The 27,413-nt window shown below is 41.4% G+C and overlaps 2 protein-coding genes across 3 annotated transcripts in view; one reads left to right on the top strand and one right to left on the bottom strand.

Moving 5' to 3' along the window:
• SYTL3 (synaptotagmin like 3) overlaps positions 1 to 8,613 on the top strand; it is a 28,329-nt gene extending 19,716 nt beyond the window's left edge. Inside the window, exons 10-15 of the mRNA XM_054397845.1 lie at positions 1,896 to 1,998; positions 3,756 to 3,926; positions 4,135 to 4,237; positions 5,358 to 5,466; positions 6,351 to 6,556; positions 8,483 to 8,613. Of these exons, the coding sequence (XP_054253820.1) occupies positions 1,896 to 1,998; positions 3,756 to 3,926; positions 4,135 to 4,237; positions 5,358 to 5,466; positions 6,351 to 6,556; positions 8,483 to 8,613 (823 nt within the window). The remainder of the gene's footprint in view (positions 1 to 1,895; positions 1,999 to 3,755; positions 3,927 to 4,134; positions 4,238 to 5,357; positions 5,467 to 6,350; positions 6,557 to 8,482) is intronic.
• A 2,131-nt stretch (positions 8,614 to 10,744) lies between these two features.
• Positions 10,745 to 26,511, bottom strand: EZR (ezrin). 2 transcript variants are annotated; one of them, XM_054399292.1, is made up of 12 exons: positions 26,434 to 26,511; positions 21,999 to 22,094; positions 21,013 to 21,287; positions 20,324 to 20,407; positions 19,544 to 19,690; positions 17,188 to 17,284; positions 14,293 to 14,456; positions 13,555 to 13,685; positions 12,750 to 12,910; positions 12,363 to 12,455; positions 11,246 to 11,497; positions 10,745 to 10,909 (listed from the first exon to the last, which is right to left on the bottom strand). In XM_054399292.1, the coding sequence occupies exons 1-12, from the start codon at positions 26,494 to 26,496 to the stop codon at positions 10,745 to 10,747; spliced, it is 1,728 nt and encodes a 575-aa protein (XP_054255267.1). In that variant the 5' UTR covers positions 26,497 to 26,511. The 2 variants fall into 2 exon arrangements, with proteins under 2 accessions (XP_054255267.1, XP_054255266.1); XM_054399291.1 differs by lacking the exons at positions 21,013 to 21,287; positions 21,999 to 22,094 and having other exon boundaries at positions 26,434 to 26,492.
• Between the last annotated feature and the right edge of the window lie 902 nt (positions 26,512 to 27,413).

Here is a 27,413-nt window from a genome sequence, read left to right as displayed (position 1 = left end):
AACACATTTTGGAATTTAAAGCTCTTTAAGAATTATGTATTGTAAGAAGAAGAAATACCTATTTCTGTGGATAAAATATGCCACAGAAGTTCTTGGTTGGTGATTTGTCTGTTTATTACTAATTGATCCTCTCTCACCATGCTGCACCCATTCACAAAAAATCACCAGGTAGAGTTTCTAACTGCCTGTTATTGCCCCTGCTGTCACACCATGCTTGAGGAAGTTCTGTACCATGAGAGTAGTGAAATACTGGAGAAGGTAGCCCAAAGAGGTGGTGGAGGCTCCATGTCTGGTGACAATCAAGGTCAAACTTGATGGGGCACTGAGCAACCTGATCTAGTTAAAGATGTCTCTGTTCACCTTGGGGGCTTAGACAAGGTGACTTTTGAGGAGCCCTTCCAACTGAACACATTCTACCATTCTGAGCTCTTGAGTGACCACAGTGGAACTGTGGAGTTGCAGTCATCTTCACCAGAAGGAACATGGCTTCTGTGCATCTTGCACAGGGTGTTCGTAAAGATTAACTTGGTGACAAAAGGAGTCTTGCTGGGATGGCAGCTCCTGAAGCAGGGCAGTTTGGGAGGACTTCAGAAATGGGTCAAGGTTCTTTAAGTCCCCTGGTAATTAAGCCAGGCAAACAGTTGCAGAAAACACGAAAGGCAATGTGGGAAGTGCTGTGGAGTGAACATTGTATTTTTTGTTAGCATATATTTATATGATTGTTGTTGGTTTCCAAGCCAACAGAAGAAGTGCAGTCACTGTACTCATTTAACATGCTTGCTGAAAAGCAGACTTTTAACTGATATTTAAAACCTGTTGTGAACTATTTAGCTTGATTGATCTGGAATGACAGAGCAAGAAGCTAAAACTTCTAGTACCCGAATATCTTAAAAATTAGTTTTACCTAAGGAAGATCTCTAAGTTCTGCACTGGCAATATGATACACAGCTGATTTTATTTACCCAGTAATTGAGTCAGGAGGCTGTTTTGAAATTGATGTAAGTCATAACATCTGAAATAGATAGAAGTACAGTTTGAAGGTATTCAGTATTATGTTAACTGTCTCTCCTTTCCTGGCCAAGCTGTGAGCAAACACTCGGTATTGCTATGCTCTTCAGTTTTGAAGCCATTGCTCAAATACATCCCACTGAACTCACATTAAGAGGAATATTTAAGTATTAATATTCATATGACCTACACATGGGAAACTTTGGGTAGGTGCTTGATATTGGTCCACTCAGCTTCCAAAAGAAGTTTTTCACTGTTTTGTCTTGAGTCAGTGTTAGGGTACTTACCATCACTTCAGACAATCCCCCACTTTCACTCAAGTGGCTGTTACAATTAGTAAGAGTTACGAATTATTATGTATTGTTTGTATGATTATACCTTTTTTTGCTACTTGGTGATGTAAAGATGAGATATTTTCTTCATAAGCAAGCAGCAGACATCCTAAGGTTGATTTTTGGTTTTAATTTTTGAGGTATTTTTTAATTGAGCACACATTATGCTATTTGTTTTCATCATAAAACTGTCACTACAACTGACAAGGTGACTTCCCTGGTGGATATTTTATTAGAGGCCAAGAGTATGAAAACAGAAGATTCCTATTCAGATCCTAATCCTTTCCCAATTAGAATAGGATTGAAACACATTAGCTGGATGATACACAGGGATTCTTATTGTCTGTCTGCTTTTATTGGGAAAGGATATAAATCACAATTTGCCATTTTGTTGTTTGGAAAATTACCGAGTCAATAAAGTTGCTTAAGAATGAAGAAAAAGCTTTTCTTCATCTAACAAATTTACAAATCTTCCCTTTTTTTTCTTTTAATTTTTTTTTCTCTTTCTCTCTCCCTCCTGGTCACTTCCCATATATCCTTCTCTCTGTCTACAAGGTATGTTAAGGTTTATTTACTTCCTGATAAATCTCCTCGGAGCAAGCGGAAGACAGCTATCAAAAAGAGCACAGTGAATCCAGAATTTGATGAAACTTTGAAGGTACTATTTGCAATTTTGTGCTGCTATATGTGCTCTTCTGTGTTTCCTTTTGTAATGGTCAATACTGCAATTTCAGAACTGTCCTGATGGGGAAAATCTAGGAGTCACTGATAATACTAATTTTTAAATTATGTTTTTCACTCCAAATAAGAGAAAATGTTTTTAGAGTTACAGTAGTAAGTTGTAGATCATTAGAAGAGTCTGCCTTTGTCCATGAAAATGGTAACTGAATTCCACCACCTCTGAAGTTGTCTGCTTTCTTTTTCCCTGTGCAACTGATGTCAGGCCATCTCTTTGCAGTGTCTAATTTCAGACATTATTAAACCTCCCAGAGAAAAACAGTTATGATTTTAATTCCTTAATGCCTTGCATTATTACTTCTTGCATCCTGGTAAGAAGTCTGGGTAGAAAATAGGAAGCATTATTCTCACTTCACAGACACTTAATGAAATGCAAAGCTGAAGCTGAATACTGCCAGCTGAGAGAGGCTGGCTTAGTTTGGTTGTTCACAGCTCCAGTTTTGTACTCATATCACTACCAAATAATTTTTTTGTGTGCAGAGGCACATAAAATGATGAGTTCTTCAATAATGTTGTCTTGGGAGACATAAGACAAAGCTAATGGAGGGGCAACTAGTGTAGTTGCTCCCTTTACAAAAGTCTTCAGTGTTAGCCCCATCTTTCACACAGTGTGTGTGAACATCAAGAATTTGTAGTAAGTGAAGCAGGCAAAATGTTTGAAAAGAGCGTTATGGAAGTGTTGTAACAACAACCAAAAAAAAAAAAGTAATGTATACAATTCTTATATAGCCAAAAGCCTGTATATAAAGTTGGGAGAAAAAAAGAGCCTGAAGTTGGAGTAATTTGTCCTAATTTTTGAGCCATGCCTGAGCTGGCTGCATGAACATTAAAGGTAGTTTAGTTAGAAATCTTTTCAATTTATTTAATTATTAGTTTATCCAGAGTAGCAGAAGTAATCAAAAAATTATAGTGCTAGTGCAGGTAAAATGCATCATGACACCGAGATCCAGCTCAGTGAGATTCAGCTGCAAATTAAGGCACTTGCATGTAGGTAGCTGCATGTGTGAGGTGTGCAAGTGCTCTTGGAAATCACTTGAGCCCAGGGTGATTAGCCTCAGAGCCAACACCCAACTTGTGATTCAGAAGCCTAAACGTGGGTAGCCAGGTCCTTGTCCAGGCCATTGCCTCCAGTTTCCAGTCGAGGTGGATGCAGGTCACCTGTAGGCTGGGTGTCATGTTCGCTAGTCTCATGTCTCCAAAAAAGAATCTCTGTTCTGGAAGTGGATCAGGGCTTGAATTAGTGGTCAGCTGAATTAATTCCTTTCCCCTTTCTGCATTTAGTAGATGTCCACTGACCAGAGTGGGAGTTTTAGCATCTTCGTTAGGTGTCTTAATTTTGAGCTGGCCTGGAGAGGAGCCAAATCATGCAGAGAGCGTAAACCAGGAAAAAAAAATACTGACAGCAAAAATGGTCAAGAATTATTTAAAGTTCTGAATTTCTAATCAAAATCTTTACCCAGACAGAGCAAGGTATTCCTGGACTGTTGTTTCATATTTGAGTGCTGCATTTAAGCAGTGGGGCAATATACAGATTAGGAGGCACATTCAGAGAAGACAGTTCTGTCTGTGTCCAGACGCCTTCAGCCGTGCTGCGGCTGCACGTCCTCTGAGCACATAACGAGCATAGGTCTGTGTTCATCCTGTGTGTTGCTTTGTTAATGCTGTTTATCTTTCCAGTACAAGATTGAATACTCCCATCTGGGAAGTCGGCAGCTTCAGATCTCAGTGTGGCATGCAGGAGCACTCAAGTACAGGGTGTTTCTGGGGGAAGTGTTGATTCCACTGGCAGCATGGAATTTCAAAGAGAACTCAATGCAGTTATTCAACTGGTACCAGCTCAAACCCAAGGTGATCCTTAGTTTTTCTGTTCAGTTGTGTTTTAAGAGCAAGGTGTAGCAAAAGGTGTGAAAAAGATTGTCCATATGAGATCATGGAAGGAAAAATGCTGTCAGTACAGCCCGTTAATAAGATGTGTTGCCAGTGTCAATAAGCTGTGAGAAGGACATGGAATAGAATGGTTGCAGTGATGCAGATTTCTGTATGTCCCTTTCTTCAGCTTGATGAAAAGCTTGAAGATGATCTTACACATCACAATGGCGAACTCCTCGTGTCTGCAAGACTGTCAGTACCAGCCCAGTATAAAAATTCCCAGTTCGAAGGTATGAAATGTTCCAGCATACATGAATCCCTTGCCTAGAAAAGAATTGAGATCAGTGAAAGACTGACAATGTGTCCGTATAATATTCCTGTATGTGGCTTGTTACAGCCGTTGTGAATAGTGGCTTGTGTTTGAAAATAGTTAAAATCCAAACATTTGCCAGTTTCATCTCTTTGTTCATTCTAATGTCAACAAAAGCTGCGCATTATGGTGGCAGCACTATGATGCACGCAGCTGACCAGCAAACTCATGCCTCTCATGGTGTTACCAGCAGACCTTTTTCTGGAGATGATGCACCTATTTTATTGCCCAAGGGAGAGACTGCCAATATAGGGAAAAGGTGGAAGGGAAAAGGCTGCAAGGGTACCGGATCAGAACCCTAATGGCTTCTGCTAGTGGTCTCATTTTAGAGAAATTGTTTCACTTGGTAGATATTCAATTCGAAATGTGCAGTCAGGATTCAGTTTTTGGTAATGAAAGGTGCATTAAATATTGCTGTAGTGTGTCAGAGCAGGCACCTGCTAGTGGAGTAAAATAAACACTTTGTGAAGGAAGGATAGGACAACTTCATTTTCCTTACCTCACGTAGTGAGCTATTCAGAGGTTCAGGCTCTAGCAATGCTCTTTATGTCAGGACCATAGCAACATGTAGAGCTGAACTGGAAGATCTAATTCATTGTTAGGATAATTTTGTTCCCTTTTCCAAGTGATTTCAAAATTACCAACTTGCTTGCTTCCATTTTTTCCTCCATGTGCATGCCTGTGTGTTGGGCTCCTGCTCTGTAACTACTCTGTAACAGAGGAGCAGTATCATACCAGGGTTTGCCTCTTTCTCCTGCTTCTGGCTTTGTTTCAGAGAAACACTTCTGTGGGTACTGTGCTGTGTTTACTTCTCGAAACAACAGATTTTGGAATAGGAATCACAAAGCAGACTGCTGCTTTGTGTGTGTGAATCCTATGCTGTACAAGCAGGTTAAAATCTTTCAAATGATCCTAATACAACCCTCTGAGTCCTTATCTCAGTGCTGCTGCTTAGGCATTTTCCTACTTACTTATGCCAGCATCTTAAGCTCTCAGCTGAACTCACTGGTTCTTTCATGTGATAAATGCTCCTGTTGCAGGAAAAAAAGGCCAAGTAGTTTCCAGCTGCCAGCTTCAGGTTATGATATTTGGGGCCAAGAACTTGCCTATGCTGAGATCTGCTGGAACGTTGAACTTATTTGTTAAAGGGTATGTATGAGGCCTGACGCTTCAGGTACAAAATGTCACACACATGCTGCCCCAGTGTGTGTTAACATGGGCTTTGATCATGGGACTGGCATACGAAGGTGGCATTGCTCACTGTCAGCCTTCCCTGTAATGGTGACATTTGGGTGTCTGCACAACAGCAGCACGCAGCAGAGTGGTGACAGGTCCCACCTGCTTTGGGTGCTGAATGGAACTTAAGAATTTACTGATGTCATTACAATTTAGAGTTCACTAGTTTGAGTATCTGCTTGTAGATAGTAGGGGAGAAAAAAAAAGACAGAAATCAAGAGGGTGTCTTCATTCCTCTTTTCAGCTGTGCCTTTTCATCATACTTTTTCTTTGGATACAGTGAAAAGGAAACTTTTATCTTCTCCATTCTAGGCATTTTAGAAGATGAGGGACTGAACTTTGCTTCAATGCACTGAGTAGCCTGTATGTGGGATCATTTGACTTTCTGCCTGTCAGGCATCAGATGCCTTCAGAAGTATATACTGGGGTACACTTAGGACATCTCATAAAGCCATTTCACTTGCTGTGGCACCTGTCTTCAGTGAAATGGGGGTGCAGTTTATCTTTTGAAAGGCAGGTTTCAAGCAGTATTGAATAACAGACCAGGGAGTCTCCATCAATCAGTGACAGCAGAGGGAAAGCAGAGCAGCAGAGCCTACTTGTACCCACACTGAGGGCAGACAGGAAAAGGAGCAAATCCCCAAGTAAACATACTAGCACCATGTTCTGTCTTGCACTTAAGCTGAACTGTTTTGCTATTTAAGGCAAACCAAAGGGCCCCAGTTGATTAATGCAAATGTTCTGTTTTCTGGTTGGGAAATCAGTAACCTTGCTGACCTCTCATTGTTTTTGGGAAGGTGTCTTATCCTTCCAGACCAAGCAGAAGTAAAGCAAAAGTCTCCTGTCCTGAAGAGAGAAGCCTGTCCCCAGTGGAAACACTTGTTTGTCTTTGATGGTGTTACTCCAGCTGAGCTACACCACTCCTGTCTACACTTGACTGTCTGGCACCAGTCAACTTTCAGCTCAAGTGATCAGTTCCTAGGAGGAGCCAAGCTTGGTGCAGGTAAGGTCTTTATCACTGAAAATAGAAGGTAATTTTGGAAAAAAGTTCATTTAGTTTATGTTGTACCTAAGGATGTTTACACTGCACCAATGCATACACCCCAGGCCCTGTCCTAAGGAACTTGAAATCTTGTGCTTTGATCCTGCAGGAGCTAAAGCCTGTGTTTTAGTTCAGGTCAGTGGGAATTTTCAGGAAAGCCCTTTGTTAGTGTGGTAACTTTCAGGGTCAGAGCCTGGCCATGCTAAAGCAGGCACAGAAAAGTTGGGTGGAGTGAACTTATGTTGAGCTCCATATGTATTTTTTTTTTTGGAGGCTTGTTCCTTGAGCTGTTTTCTATGAATTGGCTAATTTTAAACAGTATGTCACCCAAAGGAAGCACAACAACCAATGATCCCATAGACTACAACCTTGCTTATATTTGTGCTTATTGTTTTACATTCACAAATCAATCCAATCAATGGGAGATGCAGAAAGGAAACTCCCTCAGAAGGGGCTATTTCATGTGTGAGTTTTGGGCTCTGTTCTAACATAAGAGTGAGCTGTCTCTCAAGGCTGAGGAATTTCTGAGCAATCCTCTGCTCACTGAATAGAGACCCTGTTTAACTGATAGGTGAGCAGGGAGGGATTGTCACTTGAAGAATGTCTGGTGGAGTCTCTCACCCCTGTCTTCCCAGAGAGCAAGTGCTCTGGTTTTAGCATTTGAGGTGAAAGGCTCAAAATGATTGAGGTGTTCAAGTCACTATGGCATAAGCAAGTACTTTAGAGGACTATAAGCAGTAACAACTCCATGCTGTGCAGGTTTCCTCATGAACTTACTTTGATTTCCCTTCTGATAGAGCAGGGACTACCTGCTCCTGAGTGAAGATTATTCATAGAATCATAGAATTGTGAGGCGTGGAAGGTATCTCAAGGATCTTCTAGTTCCACCTCCCCCCTGCCATGGGCAGGGATACCTCACACTAGATCAGGTTGCCCAGAGCCACATCCAGCCTGGCCTTAAAAACTTCCAGGGATGGGGCTTCCACCACTGCCCTGGGCAACCTGTTCCAGTGTCTTATCACCCTCATGGTGAACAACTTTTTCCTAATATCCAATCTGAATCTACCCATTTCTAGTTTTTTTCTATTCCCACTAGTCCTATCATCACCTGACACCCTAAAAAGTCCCTCCCCAGCTTTCCTAAAGCCCCCCCCCTTAAGATACTGGAAGGTCACAAGAAGGTCTCCTCAGAGCGTTCTCTTCTCCGGACTGAACAGCCCCAACTCTTTCAATCTGTCTCCATAGGAGAGGTGCTCCAGCCCTCTGAGCATCCTCGTGGCCCTTCTCTGGACACGTTCCAGATCTTTCTTATAATAGGGGCTCCAGAACTAGACACAGTACTCCAGGTGGGGGTCTCACCAGTGTGGAGCAGAAGGGGAGAATCACCTCCCTCGACCTGCTGGCTGTGCTGCTCATGCTGCAGTCCAGGATGTGATTGGCTTTCTGGGCTGCAAGAGCACAGCAGTGGCTCATATTGAGCTGCTGATCCACCAGCACCTGTAAGTCCTTTTCTTCAGGGCTGCTTTCAAGCCAGTCACTGCCCAGCCTGTATTCAAACCCTAATGCACTGAAGTCAGCAGAGAGGAGCTGAAGCAGGAAACTTACTACCATTCTGCTATTATTAGTATGCACAATTGTTCCTCTTGCTTTTAGTCATACAACCAAATACTTTGCTGCAGGCTGAGTTCTTCAGTCATCCTCATTTAGCAGTAAGCAATGCTTCAGAAACTATAATTTATTGCACTTAATGCCCTAGCTACAGAACAGCTGAAATTGCTTTAACTGGGAGAAGCAGGTGGTTTGTTATCCTAGTCACCTGGGCAGGAGTTGGGTAAGGCCATGTGAAAAGAAGTTACTCTATGACCTTCCCTTTTGCTTTTTTTGCAGATAAGGCATTTGGCTCTGCAGACCTTGTTTCTCAGTCAGTGCTCCAGTGGCAGGAACTGCTCCACAGCCCCAACATGTGGATGGACTTTACACTTGTACTGCATTCAAATAAGGAAAACTTTAAATCATGAGATATTACTGCACAGCACTATTTCCTTCATCTGTTTTTTTTTTTGTTTGTTTGTTTTTACATTCAGGTGACACCTTTCAGGTCTGGGAAACATACACTTCAACAGTGCCTACTGCAGCTTTTGGGAAATAGTTATGCATTTGCAAGTTAAGGCTTCATTATCTGTGGCTCTAGCTGGAGTGTAATGTTAGTATTGTTTCTTTAGCAGTGACAAACTGTTTGAAATGCATTGTGTGTGTGAGAAGGCAACAGTAGCCAGATGATATGCAATTTTCCATTTCTAGGCACAGCAGAAGTATAAATATTTAATGTAATCACAGACAGAATTCTTATTAGAGAAAATAACTGTTAAAGAGTTAAGAAATTTCCTACAACTACATTTATTCTATTAATTGCTGATGTAAGAAAGTACTAACAAATCTGATCCATGTGGTATACAACACAGGACAAGAGTTTAGCTAAGGTTATAATTTATTCATGTGAACTGGTGGAAGTGCAAACTTAAAGCCTAAATTCTGTCAGTTGACTTTGCCTCCCATGTAGTGGCACAGTCAGCAGAAACTTCATCTACAGGACTGTAACTAACTAGTGGTGCTGTTAGATACCTCTACCCATTACAGCAAGTACTGCCCTTTCTTCCTTTCCAGGCTGATGTGGCTTTTAAGGACATGAGTTAAAGAGAGAGGGATTCATAGGTGAAGCTCAGGAACTAAACGAGCAGTAGCACACCTTATACAAAATACAGCCTGCTTAAGAAATGTTTGACTCAAGCCCCTTGTTACTTTGCAGATCTTTTATTTCAATGTTTGCTGCTGCACATAAAAAACACACAAGATTCAACTCAAATACAAAGCAGCATAGATGTTGTAAATGGAAGAGAAGAGCTGACAACATACTGTATCTCACTTTCTAACAGATTTTCAAGGAAATGGGGGGATTAATGGGGAAGGAATGGTCACAGAAATGCTCTCTACTAGAGAGAATACAACTGTGATATAAACAAGCAGTCCCTTCATCTTTGGAGTCTGAAACCTTGAATCAAAACATTTAAAAAAACATTAGAAAATTTGTTAGAAAAATAGGTGCAGTAAAATTGTATATATTGGATCATGTGTACATAACAGTTTTCATTAAGTAAAAAAATGATCTTTACAAATAATGCCTTACAGCAAATAATCAGCTGCACTGTATCTGGCTACAGTATTGTTGAAGCATTTTTACAGAGGCAAGTCTCATTAAATCTGAAAGGTAACAAAATATACAGAGCAAAACTACTTCCCTTTAAACTAGTATTGCAATTCATGTATTGCATGTTCTTTTTAATATATATATATATAAATACTACACTATAACTAATCAAGAACAAAGCTGGAATGCAAACACTGTAGTGTGTTAGATTCCAGATGAGTATTTGCCTAGTTGTTATGTGAGGAGGGATCAGTAGCCCTGTGCCACACTTCTGAGCCATCACTGCAGAGTTACTCCTGTTGAGAACAGCAACCATAAAAAGCCTAATTTCTACAAGAAGTAGTTCTGAGGTGTTGTCAGTTCTTGCAGGGAACAGGGAGAGGGAGGGAAATGTGGGCATCAGGACCAAGGGAAAAAACAGGGTGTACAAACACACGCGCACACATGTACACACAGATACACCTGTTGCACAAGTGCTTGCAAATCCTGAGTTCCACAACCTGGCTTCTCAACTGTTGTACTTAACTAGTAATACAAAGTCATATGGCACAAAATTCACCCACAGCTGCTTATTTTTAGACCAAGCTGAATCCAGCACCTGCACAGGACATGCATTTTCAATATGCATGGCCTAGTAAAACTTGTGTTGCTCTTTAGAAGGATGTGACAAAAGGCCTTTTGGCACTAAGCAGAGGCATAATAAGCAAGTTACCAGGATCAGTGGTACCAAGAGTTTTTAACTATCCCAAATTTAACAGAAGGTATGGAATAAACGGGAGATTCAAACACCTCTGGGTTTAGAGAACATTTGTTAAGTGCCATACAGTGACCCCTCCTCAGGGAAAAAAAAAACCACCACAACAACAACAAAAAAAAAACCAAAACAAGAACACAGCATTAAGATCTGCCTTTCCCACAGTCCTGCTTTCTTGTTTAAAGCATTGTTACATTGCCTCAAACTCATCAATTCTCTGCTTGGTGTTGCCTTGCCGGATCTGCCGCAGGGTCTTGTACTTGTCACGTCCCTGCCGCATGTTCTCCGAGTGGATAATGTCATTGTGGGTCCTCTTATTTTCATCTCTAGCCTGGGCCAGCTCATCTGTCAGTGCCTGCAATATCAAGAACATTAAATACAGATTAAACATGAGAAGCTTTCATCTCATGATAGCCATGTTCTTTGGTGAAAGCCGACAGTGGTTAGATGAGTGGGCAGATCAGTGATAGGGATGCAACATGTGCTTTCTATTCACACTATGGATGATGTAAGCAATCTCAAAGCCTGAGTGATGTCAGTAATCTTCATACACCTTGTCTGGAATTCAAGCTGCCTATAGGAACTGTAAACAAAGAGAAACTATCATGTTTTGTTTGCTTAACTAAGCAGTTAAATGACCTGTTTTCCAGGAATGATGTTTCCATTACTCTGCCTTCCAACACTGTCTTACCCTCAGCTGCTGCTGCACACGTTCGTTCTTCTCTGCTTCAGTGATACGTTTCTCCTCATTGCGGTCGTTCTTGATCCCTTCACTGGAGAACTCTGCGCTGTAGGCAGAGTACTCGGTTCCCTCGTCTTGCAAGTTATCATGGACATGGTAGTTCACTGGCTCATAGACAGGTGGTGGGGGTGGGGGTGGAGCAGTCATTACCAGGTGTAGCTCCTCCTTTGTCTTTACCAGATCCTCCTGTGCTTCCTTGGCCTTTGGGAAAAGAGTGACAAATATTTCAAATGCATTTAGTGCTTTAAACCAACTTGCATGCTCATCTTCCCAAGTTTTTTTAGTCTGTTAAGCAAGAGAGAATTAAATCTCTGCAGCTGACAGTAATGCAGAACATCCTTTGGGGTTTTGGTAGTGATGCTATCATCATCCAGGAGATCTGGACAGAGACTCTTCTTCCAATAAAACAGTCTAGGAAAAATAGTTCTGTGCAAAGCTACACTTACTTCATCCAGTTCTCTATCTGAAGAGCTGTAAGCTGTAAATTCAGGTTCCACAGAGAAAGAACTTCCATTCCTAAGTTGGCATTATTCATGCAATTATGTACCAGGCACTCAGCTTCTTTGCTGCTTCAGTGGTTCTGCCCTCCCATCTGGCCTGCACCACTGCAGTTAGAGTACCAGGCACTGGTTTATTCTGGGGTTTAGTGCATCAAACACCATGCTCTCCTGACCCAGGAAAGCCACTGGCAACAGCACACTGTCCTTAAGGCTGTTACTGGTGACGTAGCTGTATGTGCAGCACCTCCTCTTGATTTGTGTAATGCTTTCAGACATGACAACATGTATTACATACATCACTCACATGTGCCCCTTCCCTTTTTCAGGGGGCAAGAGGATGATCACATTTTTAGGTTTTATATAGGCTTCTATTTTGAATTTTGACTGAAAGCTTGTGGACGAAAGGTGTTTTGCAGGCATACGGCACATTCATCACCAAATTGCCCTTCTCTGCAGATGTACAGCTCTTTGTCTCCACATGTTTAGAGAAGTCATACCAGGCTAAGCACTGCGTTATGCTCTGCTCAAGTGTAGAACCTCAGAGCAACTCTAAAGCAGATACTTACTCTGATTTGCCATTCTTCAACCTCGCTCTCTTTACGCCTCCTTGCCTCTTCAAGAAGTGCAATCTTGGCTGTATATTCTGCAAGCTCTGTAGCCTGTTGAGTAATAAAGCTGGACTTGTAATGACTTAACCAAACAAAAACCAACCAACACAACCAAACACCAAAGCAGACCTACTGACTCAGGAAAGAACCAAGTGTTACACTCCAGAGTAATAAAGACTGAATAGAAAATTAACAAAAAAACCCTAGATTTCTCATGACAGACTCAATGCCACAATGATGCTATCACATAGTCTAGTCCTTCAGTGCACTTTGTTTCTCTCCAGAGAACTCAAAGGGCACAGTAACACGCCTTTATATCTCATGCTGAAAATGTCTGAGTCTTACCAGCTGCTCCTGGCTCTTTATCTGGTCCTTAGTTTGCCTCTCCAGCTCTTCCTTGGCCTGCAGAGCAGCCAAACGATCAGCTTCCAAGCGTTCTGCTTCCTCCTGGGCTCGTCTCCTTTCCTCCTCCAGCTGAATGGCTCTTTGGATCTGATCTGAGAGCTCTAGAAAAAGATGGATCGATGTGGTTAGTGCACAAGTCCAGTCAAAGCAAAAGGGCTACAGACAGACAGTCTCTTAGGTAACTGCAGAAGTCATGACAAGCACTTCATTCCGGCTTGCAACATCACTGCACTCTTCAAGGTAATTGCTTGCATAATGCATCAAGTAACTGAATTCAGAAGTAGTCAGCTGCACATTATGATTAAATCTTCTGCAAGATATTTGCACTGAAGTCAGTAACACTGGCATGATTTACAGGTTACTACAAGGAACAGATGTTGCTGTTTCCCATCTGCTCCTCTGTGCACTGAAGCAGAAGTTTCTGTTTTACTGGAAAGTGAAATGGAAAAGCACTTGTTCCCCAAGTACTTCTGTTAAAAGTGCTTGAGAGCTGAACTCTTGCTCACTGCTGGAAAAGGCTTAACCTTCTTGGCAACAGGGGAAAACAGTCTGTCCTTCAGCTCCCAAATAAATCAGCAGATTTTATATTTCTTTGATGCTCTGAAAGATCTCAGCAGTGTGTACATGTATTTATCCATAGAGATAGATGTTAGTGAGCTTTAGGCTGGGTGTAACCAGCAACCCACAAAACCCTTCCATGGAGTACAACATGAACGGTCAGGTCAGTCAGCGTAAGTACTTTTACCTTTCTCTGCTTTCTGAGTCTTCACCTCATACTCTTGTAGTCTCACCAGCAGCTCCTCCTTCTCCCTCAACATTTGCTCCTTCTCCCTCTCAATTGTCTCCCTCTTCTTCTTTTCATTTTCTAGTTGTTGCCTGTTGGAAACAGATTTCATGCTTGAATTTCACTTTCAGACCTAAGCTACAGCAAGGCTGTAGCTAGGCAAGCAAACCGGTTGGGCGTATCTCCAGGCAGCACAATAAAGTGACCACAACAAAACAAAAGACAGAAACAGATCATCACTTCAGAATTTTTGTTCAGTTTCAGAAACCCCATTTCACAAAACCACACATGCTCCCAATTGAAGGTGTCTCCCTTACTCCCAACCATCCCATGGTCTCACACATAAATCAGATCCTAACACTCAAGAGTCAGGAGAACCCCACTCCAGGTGTGCACCACCACACAAGAGCCCTTTACTTGCACATTTTCTTGCAAGTCTCAAGACTGCAAACAGGACAGCAGACTACACGGCCACAGGCCTGAGCAAGAAGAGTAAGGCTCACAGTCCCACTGCAGGATATCCTGAGCTGTAAGCCAGAGCTCTAGGGCCAAGCATATGCCTTATGGATGTGGGGCTCACGGCCTCACCTAAGCAAAACCCCTGTTCCTGCCCTGCAGGTACAGCTGCCTGCTGAACGCTGACAGCTCGGTGTCGCTTATCCCTGCCACCCCACTCACACTGCCAGTATTCGAGCTCACCTTTCCAGCTGTTTCTGGTGCTTCTCCTCCCGGGCCTGGGCTTTCATCTGTTGTACCTCAATGGTGTCAGGCTTCCTGCGCCGCATATACAGTTCATGGTTGCCCATGCAGAGCTGCAGGATTCTCTTGTTAATTCGCAGGCGAGGGGCATAAAACACAAAGTCCTAGAAGAGAGACACCATACAGTCAGTTTTCTAAGCAAGCTTTTTCTTCTCCCAGCTAAGTGCAGGCAGATCACCTGTTTGGAGATGCTGCAAATTCTGTGTTGGCAGGCAACTCAGACTTCCAGTAGTGAGTAATTAGCTTTTATTGGGGACTTCAGGTAGTAATTAGTTTTTAAGCTAACATATATTTGGGACTACAAGATAGGAGTGTGAAACTTTAAAAATGCATCGCAGAATATTAAAGTAACTTTGTAGAGCTTGACCCATTTGAATCAAAGCACCATCTCTTTTTTCAGAGAAAGAGAAGAAATATCTGCCAATGCACTTCCTGTCCATGACATTTCCTACTTAAGTTGACCTAGGCTGTGGCAAGAATGTCAAAAGAACCACCCAAACATATGGATTATTTTGGATATTGGGCTGCAGGAAGTAACAAAATACAAGATATTCTAAAAATCTTTGGTTCAGCAAAAAACAAATCAAAACAACCCAAACAGCCACACTTCTTATTTCTTAAAAATTTATTTTTCAAAATTCTTGCTCAGATTTTTCTGAGCCCGTTTAGACCACAAAAACTCTGCCTCTCTGTGCCTTTCTGTAGCATGTGAACAGTGACAGGAGCAGTGGGCAAACTGGCATGTAGCCACCATAAAGCCAGTGCCATTCATTGGAATCACTCTCCTATGGATCGTCTCACTGTTAGCAAGAGATGAAACTGAGAAGGGGCACACGAGCTGTTAATTTTGTATGGCAGCAGTGATCATGGTTTTTAATTGCCTGAGATCATAAGCACAAGTTGTGGCTACCTCTGGGAAAACTAGAAGTCACACCAGAAACAGTGAAAAGCTCTCCAAGTACTATTAATACAACCATGAACACACCAACAAAGACTTTCTTCAATGCATTTTCCTAATTCACATACTGACTGCAAGAGATGCAGGCAGCATGCTGTGTTTTGCTCCTGCACTAAACCCTGCCAGAGCCACTCTGAGCTGTGCAGGTGTGATACTGCAAGCTGTATCCCTAAGCTATTCACTCGATCTCCTACTTCTGAGAAGCAATTTTAAAACCAAACTGTTGGTATACATTGTGATATACAGAACCCATCCTGAGGCAAGGTTCACTTGCATGGAAATAAACACCGAGGGCATGGATGGTGGTTGCCTTTGTCATGTAAGGCCATAACCAAAGGATAAAAAAGAGTCACATAAGAAAAGAAAAGATTCCCTTTCGTTCCTCATTCTCAGCTTCCCCCTGGTCTTGCACAACTGAGACACTAGTTTGGTATTTTAAAGATAATGTGCTGCAGATATTGAGAGTATGTAGCCAGGCCTAAGAATTAAAAAGCTTACTCTGGGCAGGGTGCCACAAGACTCCACTCATCACATTAGTGTCCATTTAAACACTGGCATGTAGAATCCTCCAAAATAAAAAGGGAGATTTCGACCCACATCTTGGGTGGATTGAGCATACTGCTGTAGTTATGATACTTGCCTTTTGAAAAAGAGGCACAAGCATATAAAAAGACCCAGACAATTCCCTGAATGCTCAGAATTAGCATCCAAGTAAATTCTTCTTTCAGGCACAGCTTTAAACATAACCCCACCCAGAAGGGAAAGGCCAACTGGCAAAGGAAGGAAACATAACTGAGGATTTCAATGCTAACACTTTACTCTATCAGCCTCTCGCAGGTCTCCCATTTCAGACTCTGTCAGATTTGCTGTTGGGGAAGAGATGGAAAGCTGTAACCCATAAACATGAGATTAATTGGAATGTGTAGAACACATGCAAGAGGCTCTTCCATTGAGAGAAGCATGCCTGACAGACCAGCTTTCACCAGCAGCATGACAGAGTGAAGCTACTCTCCCTGCAAAACTCATGTTGGAAGAAAGCCCTGCATGACAGTGTGCATTAGTGTCCCCCAAATTACTGGAAGGATCTTTTCCTGTTAAAGACTTAAGCTGTCACCTTTTGACAAAGCCAAACTGCTTGTTATGTCTCAGGGCTGTCCTCACCCACCAAGGCCAAGTACTGGGGTGGGGGCAGGGAATTAGAGGAGGCCTTTCTCAACTATTCCAACAGTTTCACAAGACTGACAGAAGGAGGTACACCTATACCAGTTATTCCACTTTAGGTTTGCAACAGCTCAAAGCAAATTGCTAATTCTTCACTAAAATAACTCTGAAAATAGTTTTCAAGTATTGAAAAGGAACATATACAGATAGTTACATCTCAGTTCTCCACAGAAGTCACATTCCTACCATTGAGGAGTGCTCACTACATAGAAGTGAGCATTAAAATGGAAAGCCACATGTATCCATGTGGTTTTGCAGTAGCATTTGCATTATTTTTGTGTGGTTTTGTGTGGGGTTTTTTAAGCATAAAAAACAACAACAAACCATTTACGCACCAGTTTCCATGCCCTGAAAGAGATGGGTCCCATGGCTACACAGAAGACTCACAGAACTAGTGAAGAGTCTCAAATTTAATCATAAAGCTGTCTAGTTTGCCACCAAAAAAAGGACTCTGCAGTTGTAAAATCCTTGTCTTTCTCCATGCTAGATTCCACCACATAGAAAATCAGATAGCTTTTAATACACCCTAAATAACTAGTGCTCATTTTGCATCTTGAACATCTTCAGCTTTGTCCTCTCCAAAGAGTACTTTAGAGATGAAGCAGTTATTAGTTGTGCCTATGCAGTACCCATGAATCTATTTTAGGTATACTTACTGGTGCTTTCTTATCAATAGGCTTTATAACAAACTTCTTGTCATTAAAAGAGATGTTTCTGATTTCGCTCCAGGGGAACCCGATCTTTGGAGTCAGTCTGCAAAGAAGAGGAAATTTTTATGAGATGCTGCAATGAACTCCTTCCCCCTGCACTTCTTTTAAACACTCAGTGGAGTGCAACACTTCACACAGCTCTCCCAACAGCAGCAGCTGAACCAAAACCCCACAGGGAGGTAGGAAAAAAAGCCTCCCTTACAGTCTCCTCATTTTGGTCCGTCACTACCTACTGACTGTTGGCTATGCAATAGGGATGGTCTCTGACGAAGCAAAACTCTCACCTTTTATTAAGGGTGGGTATATTCTCTAGAGATAGCAGTTAACAATTCAGAATTGTACTTAAATGATACTACTAACAAGACATGTTCTTGTTACTATCTACCTCCTCCAGTATGTCTGACACACACTGAAGTGCTAGCAATTATTTCCTGCAAATGGTTGAAGACAAGTATTTAATGTTTACTAGAGAAACATCTATCACCATGGTGAACTGCTCAAACTAAGAATTCTTTCTATTGAAGAAAGGAGGAAAAAAGATGGCAATTTCTGAGGAATGTGACTGTCACAGATGGAAAACTACTACATAGCATGATCTTGCTGGGCCCAAGCATAAGAAAAACCCCACAAACCTCCTTGATTTAAAAATCGGCCATCAAGAAAAAAAAAAAAAAAAGAGACATCCTCTTCAGAACTTACCATTCCCTAACCTTTAACTGAACTGCAAGATTATGCAACAGTGTGTGTGTGTAACATGAAGTAAGAACTGTGAAAAAAATGATTTGATTAGACTAAGATTAACTAATTACTCCCACGTCCATCATATTAGCGTAAGTGCTTCAACCCTAGGTACTACAGTTCGATGGACAACTGAAATAATTCACTTAACTTCTACTGCAGAATCTCCTCTATAATAAAAAGAAAAAACCCAACCTTGAAAATACCTGGAAGTGGGACACTGACCTGCAGTACAGAGCCTCACACACCTATAGCACGAACTCATTTTCCTCAGGTTGAACTTCAGCAACTAAATCTCTGCCTTTTCACCTTTACCCCAGTCCCCAAATGTTGCACGTACAAACCACACGTGAGGCACACAGGACAATTTTTCCAGTCCCCACATCTGCTTAAAAGACTTAATTATATAGTAGCAAGAGTTACAGCAGAAACATGCAGTTTATTCCAGCACCTGTATTTGTTTTGCAAACGCTCTTGATAGCTCTTTACAGTCAATGGCTGCACTCTGCCTCTGCAGCTCGAAAAACCTGTTTGTGTGGCCATGGTTACATAGCAAGACTTGTCATTCGGGACCTAAGTATTACATGAGTGAAACTACTTCTCTTTCAAGTGACACTCCTTGTTTTCTGGGTGACAGCACATATTAGCATTGCAGGAAAGGTTGCACTTCACTTTGCCATCTTAACAGAAGTTCCAGAGAGTTTCAATTAATATTTGGGGTGCGTTCATAGCTTTCTGGGGACTAAAATGCAGAACAAATGAAATCTCAGATGAGGAGGGGTGCAGGGAAGCAATCTAAACAGCAACCCTTCCTCTAAAAACATCTGTTTTAACTCCCCTTCAGTTGTGAAGTATTACAGGAGACTAGCAGGCTTAGACACAGCTGTTCTCACCTTCCTTTTATGTTTACTTACACACGTAGGCTGTGATTTCCCATCTACTATCCAATTTTATGTATACATATATATATGTATAAAAAAAAAAAAAACATATGTAATGGCTTTGTCTTCACCAGAAGGGCTGACTAAAACGATGCACACCTCAGCATCATTCACAGTAACTATAAAGCTTAACTTGTCCTTGGGTGTGTCATCCAGCTTTGGTTTTGTGTCTACCCCATAATCTGCCTCTTTCAGAACGATGTGGTTGTGCATACATCTATCATAACCTCACTACAGGAATGGTCTTAGATGTCCAAACACTGCAGATATGTTAGTTACTGAGGTCGGTCTTGTACTGAGTTCACTGCTGGTGTACCTGGCAACCTGACTCAAGCAAAAGCTTGGTAAACTCCTTAGTTCAGGGTTCAACTCTACAGCTGTGCACTGTGCAAATGGCACCGACTCCTCTTCTTATACAGTAAGTAGCATTAGCAGGTCAGACAAGTCATGAAAGCATAAATGGAAGCCAAAGCTCATTTTCTATCACAGCTTCACCTACTGATCCAAAATTGGAACACAGGCAAGCTTTAAACTTTGCCCTGATTCTGTAAATGAGAAATGACTCTTGGCTCCCAGGCTGGCCCACACACTGGAAGATCAGAGGTAACAAATAAAAGCCTTACTTATCATCTTTTTCATAGATGTTGAGCCCCAAGGCATCAACCCCCAGCCAGAGGTCAGTTCCTTTCTTATTCTTGATTTCAAAATAGTTGATTCCATACATCTCCAGGTCTTGAGCAATCTTCAGGTATTCCAGCATAGCGTTCTCTCTAGTTGAGACATGAAGGATAGCAAGATTTCAGCCTCTCGTTTGTTGGGCTATCTCAGAAAGCACAAAGACCTCAAAACAAACACATAGCTTTTCCTAAACCCACACAAATGCAGGAGTTAGAGTTGAACATGCATCATTTGGGATTCACTTTAGAAATTATGATATCACACCTACAAACACACCCCCAGACCTCTCCCATTTACCAAGCCCTAGTATTTCCAGACAGAAAATTAGCAACACTCATCTCAGCATTCATGCTTCTCTCAATGTGTAGGCAGTAGGAAAGCTACAGTATCTGAACTTTTCCCATCTGCCAATGCAAATGCTTCAATGAGCACAAGGGTTTGAGATACACCTTTACTTTTCCCCCCCACTTGAAGTCATCACTGATACATTGTGCCTAGGTCCAGGATCTTCAGGAACTCATCCAAGACACTGTTCTCATGACCAGTGCAAATGTCCTACTGAGTATTACTATGTGATTTAATGCTGGACTAGAACATACACACCAGGAGTTCCCCCACACAGGCAGTTCTTGGGGTCAGTTTCAAAAGTCTGTGTTGTAGAACTACAAGCTTAAGGTAATCAACCAGCCAAGTGAACAGCCTAAGGACCAATACAAAACACTTACTTGAGCATGCCACTGTGTTCAGCATGCCACACCTGGATCCGTTCTTCCCACTGCTCTCTGGAGAGTTTATGCTGGTCCATCACCCTGCACAAGGAAAGAAAGAGGTATTAGCAATATTGGACTTTATGTTCTGCAGTATTCGTTGATGCTGATTTTTGCTATAGTCTTACTGAAAAATCAGTCCTGTGAGGCCTTACTGAAACCAAGAGGATTATCTTACTGAGCCCAAGAATGTCCTCTGTGGGAATGGACTATGTAGGCTCAAGTTGTTGTTTCCATACAAGATTTTTAGAACTTCACAATAGGATTAAGGACACATGACTCAACCTTCTCCAGGGATGACACATTTTTAACTCAATGTTGCTATTTTTAAGGAGAAGCCATTCATATTACTAGTTACCAGCATGGCAGCAAAGTTTAGGAAAGAAAAGATGAATTTATATTTATACTTCCTCTCCCCAACCAACCCAAGGAGAGAGCACAAAAACATACCTTAAATGACAAAAAGATAAAAGAAGGAAACAACTCAAATGCATACAGTTCAATAGAAAAATGTATTTAAATCATGCTTTCAGTGAAGTCCTTTCTATTCAACTAGAATGCAAATTCTTGAGTTTTAAAATAGACAAGAAAAACAAACTAAACCAAAAAATGGGATGGGTAGGGGACTGCATCAACCAACTCTTCACCTTTGGGGGATCAGACGCTCTGAATTGAGGTATCCAGGCTTGTGTACATCTTTGTTGTAGTCTCCAAACTTGGCTTGCACAGCATAGGAGCCAAGAAGCACTGCTGTTTCAGGAGGACAGTAGATCTCATCACTGAGGATCCCTTCCTTCACCTGCAGGAAGAAGAGCTTCTGCGTAATGTCCTGGATCAGCTCTTCAGACACATCCTCTGGGAAGAACTTGGCACGGAATTTGAACTGGAGGGGATTCTCCTTTCTGATTTCTTGAGCAGAAACCTGAAGACAGAGGTGATACCACAAGTAAGCAGGGTTGCAAACAATATAATAAATTGTCTTTATACAGGCAAAAAAGAATATTTGGGATGTTTGCCTTAAGAGGCAAATACTGGCAACTCATTATTGAAATTCCTTTATTCTGGCTGCTCACTGGTATGAGAACACAGGGGAGATGCGTTGTGTTTTCCAACTAAGCCAGGAAAATTCTGTTTGCACAGCAAACCTTGGTCACTGGAGAATGATTTACCATGCTGTATCAGATGGCAAACCCATCTAGCATTGTATTCATTTGACAGAGAATAGCTTCCTGACATTAGAGGTATGTTACTGACTGCCCCATCAAGAAAAACAGTTTATAGCCTCATATAAGTCCACAAACAAGAGCACATCAGAGGCACCAGAAGGATGATTAGTGCAACAACTGATCCTGCACAAGCAGAAACTAACACCATCATTAGCCAAGATGTTCCTCCAGTCATAGCAAGAATAGCTGCTTCTGCCCAGTGAAGTACAATTTTGAGCTGCTGCTGTACATCTGACTAAAGCTATAAAACTTTCTACAATTCATATAGAGAGAAAGGGCAAACTTCCACCATGCCACACCTCACTCAAACACTTCTCAGAAAGTTCTCAGAAAAGTTGCAGCCAATAACACATCAGGAAGCATATAAGCTTTAGCCTTTGTTCAGCAATTAGCCCAAAGGCTGTTACCTTTTTATCAAGCTTCAGCCAAGTCTGGAATCCTTTGTTGTCCACGTACTGAAGACCAAAGTACCATACTTCTCTCAAACCTATGGTTTTAACCACCTGCAACAGAAAGGTCAAAAACAAAAAGAAAAAAGTTATTGTAGGTAACAGTACACTTGAGGTCCAGGTATCCTCTCAAGTCCCACATTCACCTGCAGGTGTGCAGGTGCAGGCAACAGCCCAAACCTATTCATCTGGCATCTCTTAATTTCACTTTATAGACAAAGATATACTACTGACACAGTAGATGACAGTAATGGCATAGGCTAAGCTCCTTGAACCATCCTGTTCCTAGAAGATGATTCTGAGGAAACACAGAGACACAGGCAGGGCAATTGACAGGCTCCCACCTGGAGACTGGTGGGGCTTCTGCTTTCTTCTATCTACTGCCCCTTCTTAAAACTGTATTTAGCAAGGCAGACTAGTTATTTGTCTCATAAAAGCTCATGATGAGATGGTCTGTAGTGGTGTCAGTACTAGCCACAACTGGCTAGCAGTGTGTAGAAAGATCCATTACATATGTATCTGGAAAACTTCCTTGATGTTATTTGCAGAGTAGCTCCTCAAAAAGTGATGTAGGCATCACCACAGGGAGCTGATCTGAGTGGAAGGCAAGAAGCAGCTTTTTAAAGTTAGGAAAGTATGACAGGCCTGGCAGGGTGTTGTTACATGAGCTTCAACAAGTCTAATATCTCAACAAGGATCTGTTTCATCCTCCTCATTTATAGCATTACTGAAAGCACTCTGGCTAGAGAGCAGACTTGAGAGAGACATGATTTTAGGATATTTAATTAGTTTTTGCTGTAGCTTTCCTTAATTTTTTTCTTTCTGGTGAGCTAGAAGCCAGCAGTCTGTACCTGGAAGCCAGAGCTTCCTGGGGGTTGGTAAGGGAGACTGGAAAAAATGCACCACTTTGATTAGCCCTCTGAGAATTACTGTTTGTGTGGCATTGTTGAATAACAGGCAATCCATAAAATTTACAGACCAAGAAAATTGCATAGTATGAAAAATGTCATTAAGCAAATACAATTTTTTAAGGATAAAGAAGTCTGTGCCTACTAGTTGAAGCAATGGGACAGCTTCATAGCTAGACACTGTGGGCTGTACTCAGCAGGCTAGGATTTATATGTTCTACTTTAACAGGATCCTAAGTAACTAGTTAGAGCTAACTACAGGTTTTGTTAAAAATAATAACCCAAATAAAAAAAAAACAACTCCCACTTTTTTTTTTTTTTTCAAAAGAGCTACAGTCTGAAAATCATTTTAGCCTTTACTTGACCAAAATTTCTTTTCACTCCACCCCCCTTGGTGGTTTGTTTTGCTGCAGTACAAACAAGTTTTCTGACAGCTAGACATATTTTTAGAAAGGTCAGAACTGAGCTTTACTCAGTCTAGCAGAAAAGCCTGGGTATGTGGAACGTGCTACTTCCTGTTGCATCAAAAGTTTTGCAACTTTGTTAAAATAAAGAGTTGCATAAATGAAGCCCTTATCAGGTCACTATCTCTGGATGTCTTTTCAAACAGAAGTAGTCCACTTTTCTATAAGTCTTGCAGAAGTTGTGACCCCTCAAGTTCTTCTCAAAACCTAAAGGCAAGGAATAAGAAAGTATTAAGCTATACTTCATAATTTAACCACTTGAGTTTCAATACAAAGAACAAAGACATTCATGGTTTAGCCTGTATTCTGGGAAACAGTTTCTAAGTTCCCTCCACAGCAAAACAAGGAGGAACTAAGAACCAAGGCATTATATTCAAGATGGGAGAGACCTCCTCTCCTCCCTCAAATGCAAGAAGCAGCAAATCTCAAGTCTGCTCATTCCACCCAGAAACGTATTCACTGCCAGAAACTCCCAGTGACACTCAGTTCCACTGAATTTCTTTGCCTTGTGTCCAGGATGGCACGTGACTGCCTGGAAGGTACTCCTGCCCAGTGCATAGGCCACGATTTTGGTTCTCAGGATGCTTCAGACTATTGTGGCATTAACTGCACAGGTCTGGCTTGAGTGGAGCTGAACTCGGTTATTCACAGATTTGCACTATTTTCTGTCTTCCTCCTCATGTGGAAAACACTCACACTAGCAAAGCACAAGGGCACTGCCAGGGTAGTTCTGCTAGCTGACAGCCAGCAAAGAAAACATCTTGTAGTTTTTAAAAATACCTTGCTTTTTCAACACCCTTTTAGACCTACAGTGGTTCTGCAGTTCAAGTCTGGCCACTCCCCATACCTGTGAAAGCCTGCTGCCTCCATAAGCTTTATCTGAGTGTAAACCCCATCTGAGATAAGGGCTTAGTAAAAGGCTTGCGTAGCAGAAGTGAAGAGAGGATGCCAGAACAGTTACAGATAAATAGCCTTTGCCTTTCCTGTTTTTGTGCTGCACACTTCTGTAGTCTTCTCTTAATATGCAGAAGTACAGACCATGAAGGTATGGACTACAGATAAGAATTTCCAATCACAGGTTCTAAATCCAAGCCACAGGATGTGACCAAATCTTCATGAGGTGATAGTCTACCCCAATAGTTCAATAAGTGCTGCAACAAGCAGTCTTCAGAAATCCAGAACTACCTAGAGAGTAAGCTAGAAGTATCTTGGATCTGAAGCATCCTGTCTTTTTCCAGGTTCTCAGGATTTTATGCTTCTCAGCTGGAGGTCAAAAAAGCAGAGACGTGACCTTGGCTCTTAACAATGTAAATATTAGTGAATGTATGGGGGAGAAAGAAGTTCTTATTGAATCCTTGTAATAAGGAACATAGATGTACTTACACTGTCTGATCTAAGACACTGCTTTTAAAAACCTGGCTTTAGTTGCCTGGGTTCTTGTGCTCTCAGAGATGCAACTTTGAGTTCTCTGATTTAGGATAATGTGAAAGGGGCTGAAGGAGGAAGTTTTCCTGAGGCAAGGGTGATCAGCAGTGAATGGAAGGTCAAACACCAAATGTGGGTTCCATAACAACGCAGGTTTCATATACACTTCACCAAATTATCTGTCAATGAATACTTGATGTTTATCCCACATCAGTAAAAAAACAAAACTAATTTAAGATAAATTTAACAATAAATTTAACACCACCATTTGTGGTGCTCTATTTTGTAAAGTTCTTCTGCAGTGATTATAATTTGGCTTCCTCCTTTCACTCCTCCCAAAAACCCAATAAAAGTGATTTGGTTGTTTATTGGGAGTTTGGGTTTTTGTGGGGTAGGTTTTTGTTTGATTTTTTTTTTTTAAAGTACTTCTCTGCACAGCTGCAGGCCCAGCAGGTTCTAGCTCACTGAAATGAGAAATGGTACCTACAGAAACTTGGAAGAAATGGACACTGTTTAGCCAGTTCTGCCTACTTGAGTCAAACACCCTTTGCTATCAAGGCTAGCAGAGGACAAGGGGAGAAGTGCAAAGGAATTGCTCTAACACTTTGTAAACATCTTAATATGTTTAACTGAAGATCATTTCTTAGTTTTTTTTGTTTGTTTGCTTTCAAAATCCAGAACAGTAAGATAAACTAAGCCTTGCTTTAGTTTTATAAGAGGAAGCTACTTAAGAAAATAATAATAAAGTTTTACAGAGTGCTTTGTTTATTTTAGTTGTCTTTACCTGACCTTTGTAGGTTCATCTCCAAACAGACCTGTATATTGTTAATGCAGTAGCACAGAGAAGAGTCTTGCTTACTCATACCTTCCACTTCCTTGGAAACCCCCCCTAGGCAAGCCGGCCAAGCCTCTGGCTCCATCCTGCTGCACAGGATGGAGCCTTGTTGCTACTCTTTGTCCTACCATAGGGAGCAAGTAAGAGCCTGTCCCCTCCCCTCCTGACACCCAGCCCTCAGATATTTATAAACATTTATTAAATCCCCTCTAAGTCTTCTATTTTCCAGACTAAAAAGACCCAGGCCCCCCAGCCTCTCCTCATGCTGCTATAATTGCTGCATAGAGATCACACTTTTTTCTGTTTTCTAGTAGCTTGGCAAACTCAAACACCTGCATCAAGCAGCTACCTCTAAACCAGCTTCTGCATGAATCTAGCTGTGCCTAGGCCTTTATCAGCCATCTGAAGACTTCATTTTAACTTTAGAACTTAAGAAATATGAGGTAAACTGTATTTCAAAGCAAGAGGTTCATTTTAATGTGCTACCTACCTATGCTGTCTATACATTTTAGATTCATTATGACACTTCATCATTCAACACTGCTAGGATGACAGGTTTCACTGGAGCATAACATACCTGCAAGGATTTTTGGCTTTTTGGTTTTTACTTTTTACTGTGATGGAACATTAGAATGGACCAGGGCCTTTTGATTAGAAAGCAAAAAGAAAGGTAGGTTTGGAATCCAGTCTTAAGAAAACACTATAGTCTGAAATGTACTCCAAGCTTAAACAACAAGAGCCCGTGACAATCTTTCACTGACCTGGTCAAACAGCTGTTTGCCTGTAGTATTTGGCTGGATGGCAAACTCCAGCTCTGCATCCATAGTAACAACTCGAACATTGATCTAAGGAGAAAAACAAAATGCATTGTTTAAGCTGTATTGAAAGCAATTTCTCAGAGTTAACACAGTACTTCATGTACAATACAGTCTCCATGCTTTGATGCACTACTATAACCTCTATAATATACACACTGAAAACTCCAACTACATTTGTGTTATCACACCAGCAAACTAACTAGGGCGCTGACTTTGCTGTCTTCTCCAGCTTGCAAGGCAGGTTTTCCTACTCAACACAGGATTGCACTGAACTTGTGATTAAACAAGAGGATGCTTTAGAGTTGGCTATTTCCAGGCCAAAACCCACTTGGAATAAGTTCTGAGTGCACAGCATGGCTGCCTGCAGGCCATCCCTTGGATTACGAAAGGCCCTAATGACTAAATTAAATTTAAGACTTATAATTTAACTTCCATTTATATTAGAGCTGGAATTAATCTAAGGTTTTAAAGGCAAAGGGCTGAAGATTATTCTTATGAAGCAATCACCATTAACCTGATAAACAGTCATTCTTTCCCTCATAAAAACAGAAACAGCAGTTACAGGTACTGAAAGATACCACAGGGCAAGAGTTCACTATGCTATTGCTGTTAGTGAAGAAACAATCAGATTTACTGCAATGGCAGAAGTAGACTGCAAGACACAGGTTACTATTGTATGCACTAGGCAAGAGTGTTTAATGACTACAATAAGACTATTAGAAGTTAATCAGGAGGCAAAAGCAGCAAAACTCAGCTTGCAGGGCATAGTGTAAGGACCAGCAAAATAGCAAATCAGTAAAGGATTGTAATACAATGCCTCATAGAACAACCCCAAACAAACCAGTTACAACCTCAAAATAAATTAAAAAAACCTCAAACTTGGATGATCATGTAGCATAGTTCTGCTAACAAGTTAGATTTGT

The sequence above is a fragment of the Indicator indicator genome, chromosome 2 (assembly GCF_027791375.1).
Source record: "Indicator indicator isolate 239-I01 chromosome 2, UM_Iind_1.1, whole genome shotgun sequence".
Taxonomy (NCBI): domain Eukaryota; kingdom Metazoa; phylum Chordata; class Aves; order Piciformes; family Indicatoridae; genus Indicator; species Indicator indicator.
The sequence above is the reverse complement of the archived record's forward strand: the minus strand, read 5'-3'. Positions and strand labels throughout refer to the sequence as shown.

What these genes read in the sequence shown, in the direction of transcription:
- EZR (XM_054399292.1), bottom strand. Translation starts at nt 26,496, where the DNA reads ATGGATGCAGAGCTGGAGTTTGCCATCCAGCCAAATACTACAGGCAAA. An exon ending in TTGAAGAATGGCAAATCAGA is followed by an intron (nt 11,498 to 12,362) that starts GTAAGTATCTGC and finishes CTTTTCCCAAAG; the next exon opens with GCCAAGGAAGCACAGGAGGA. An exon ending in GTGTGCAGCAGCAGCTGAGG is followed by an intron (nt 10,910 to 11,245) that starts GTAAGACAGTGT and finishes TTGATATTGCAG; the next exon opens with GCACTGACAGATGAGCTGGC.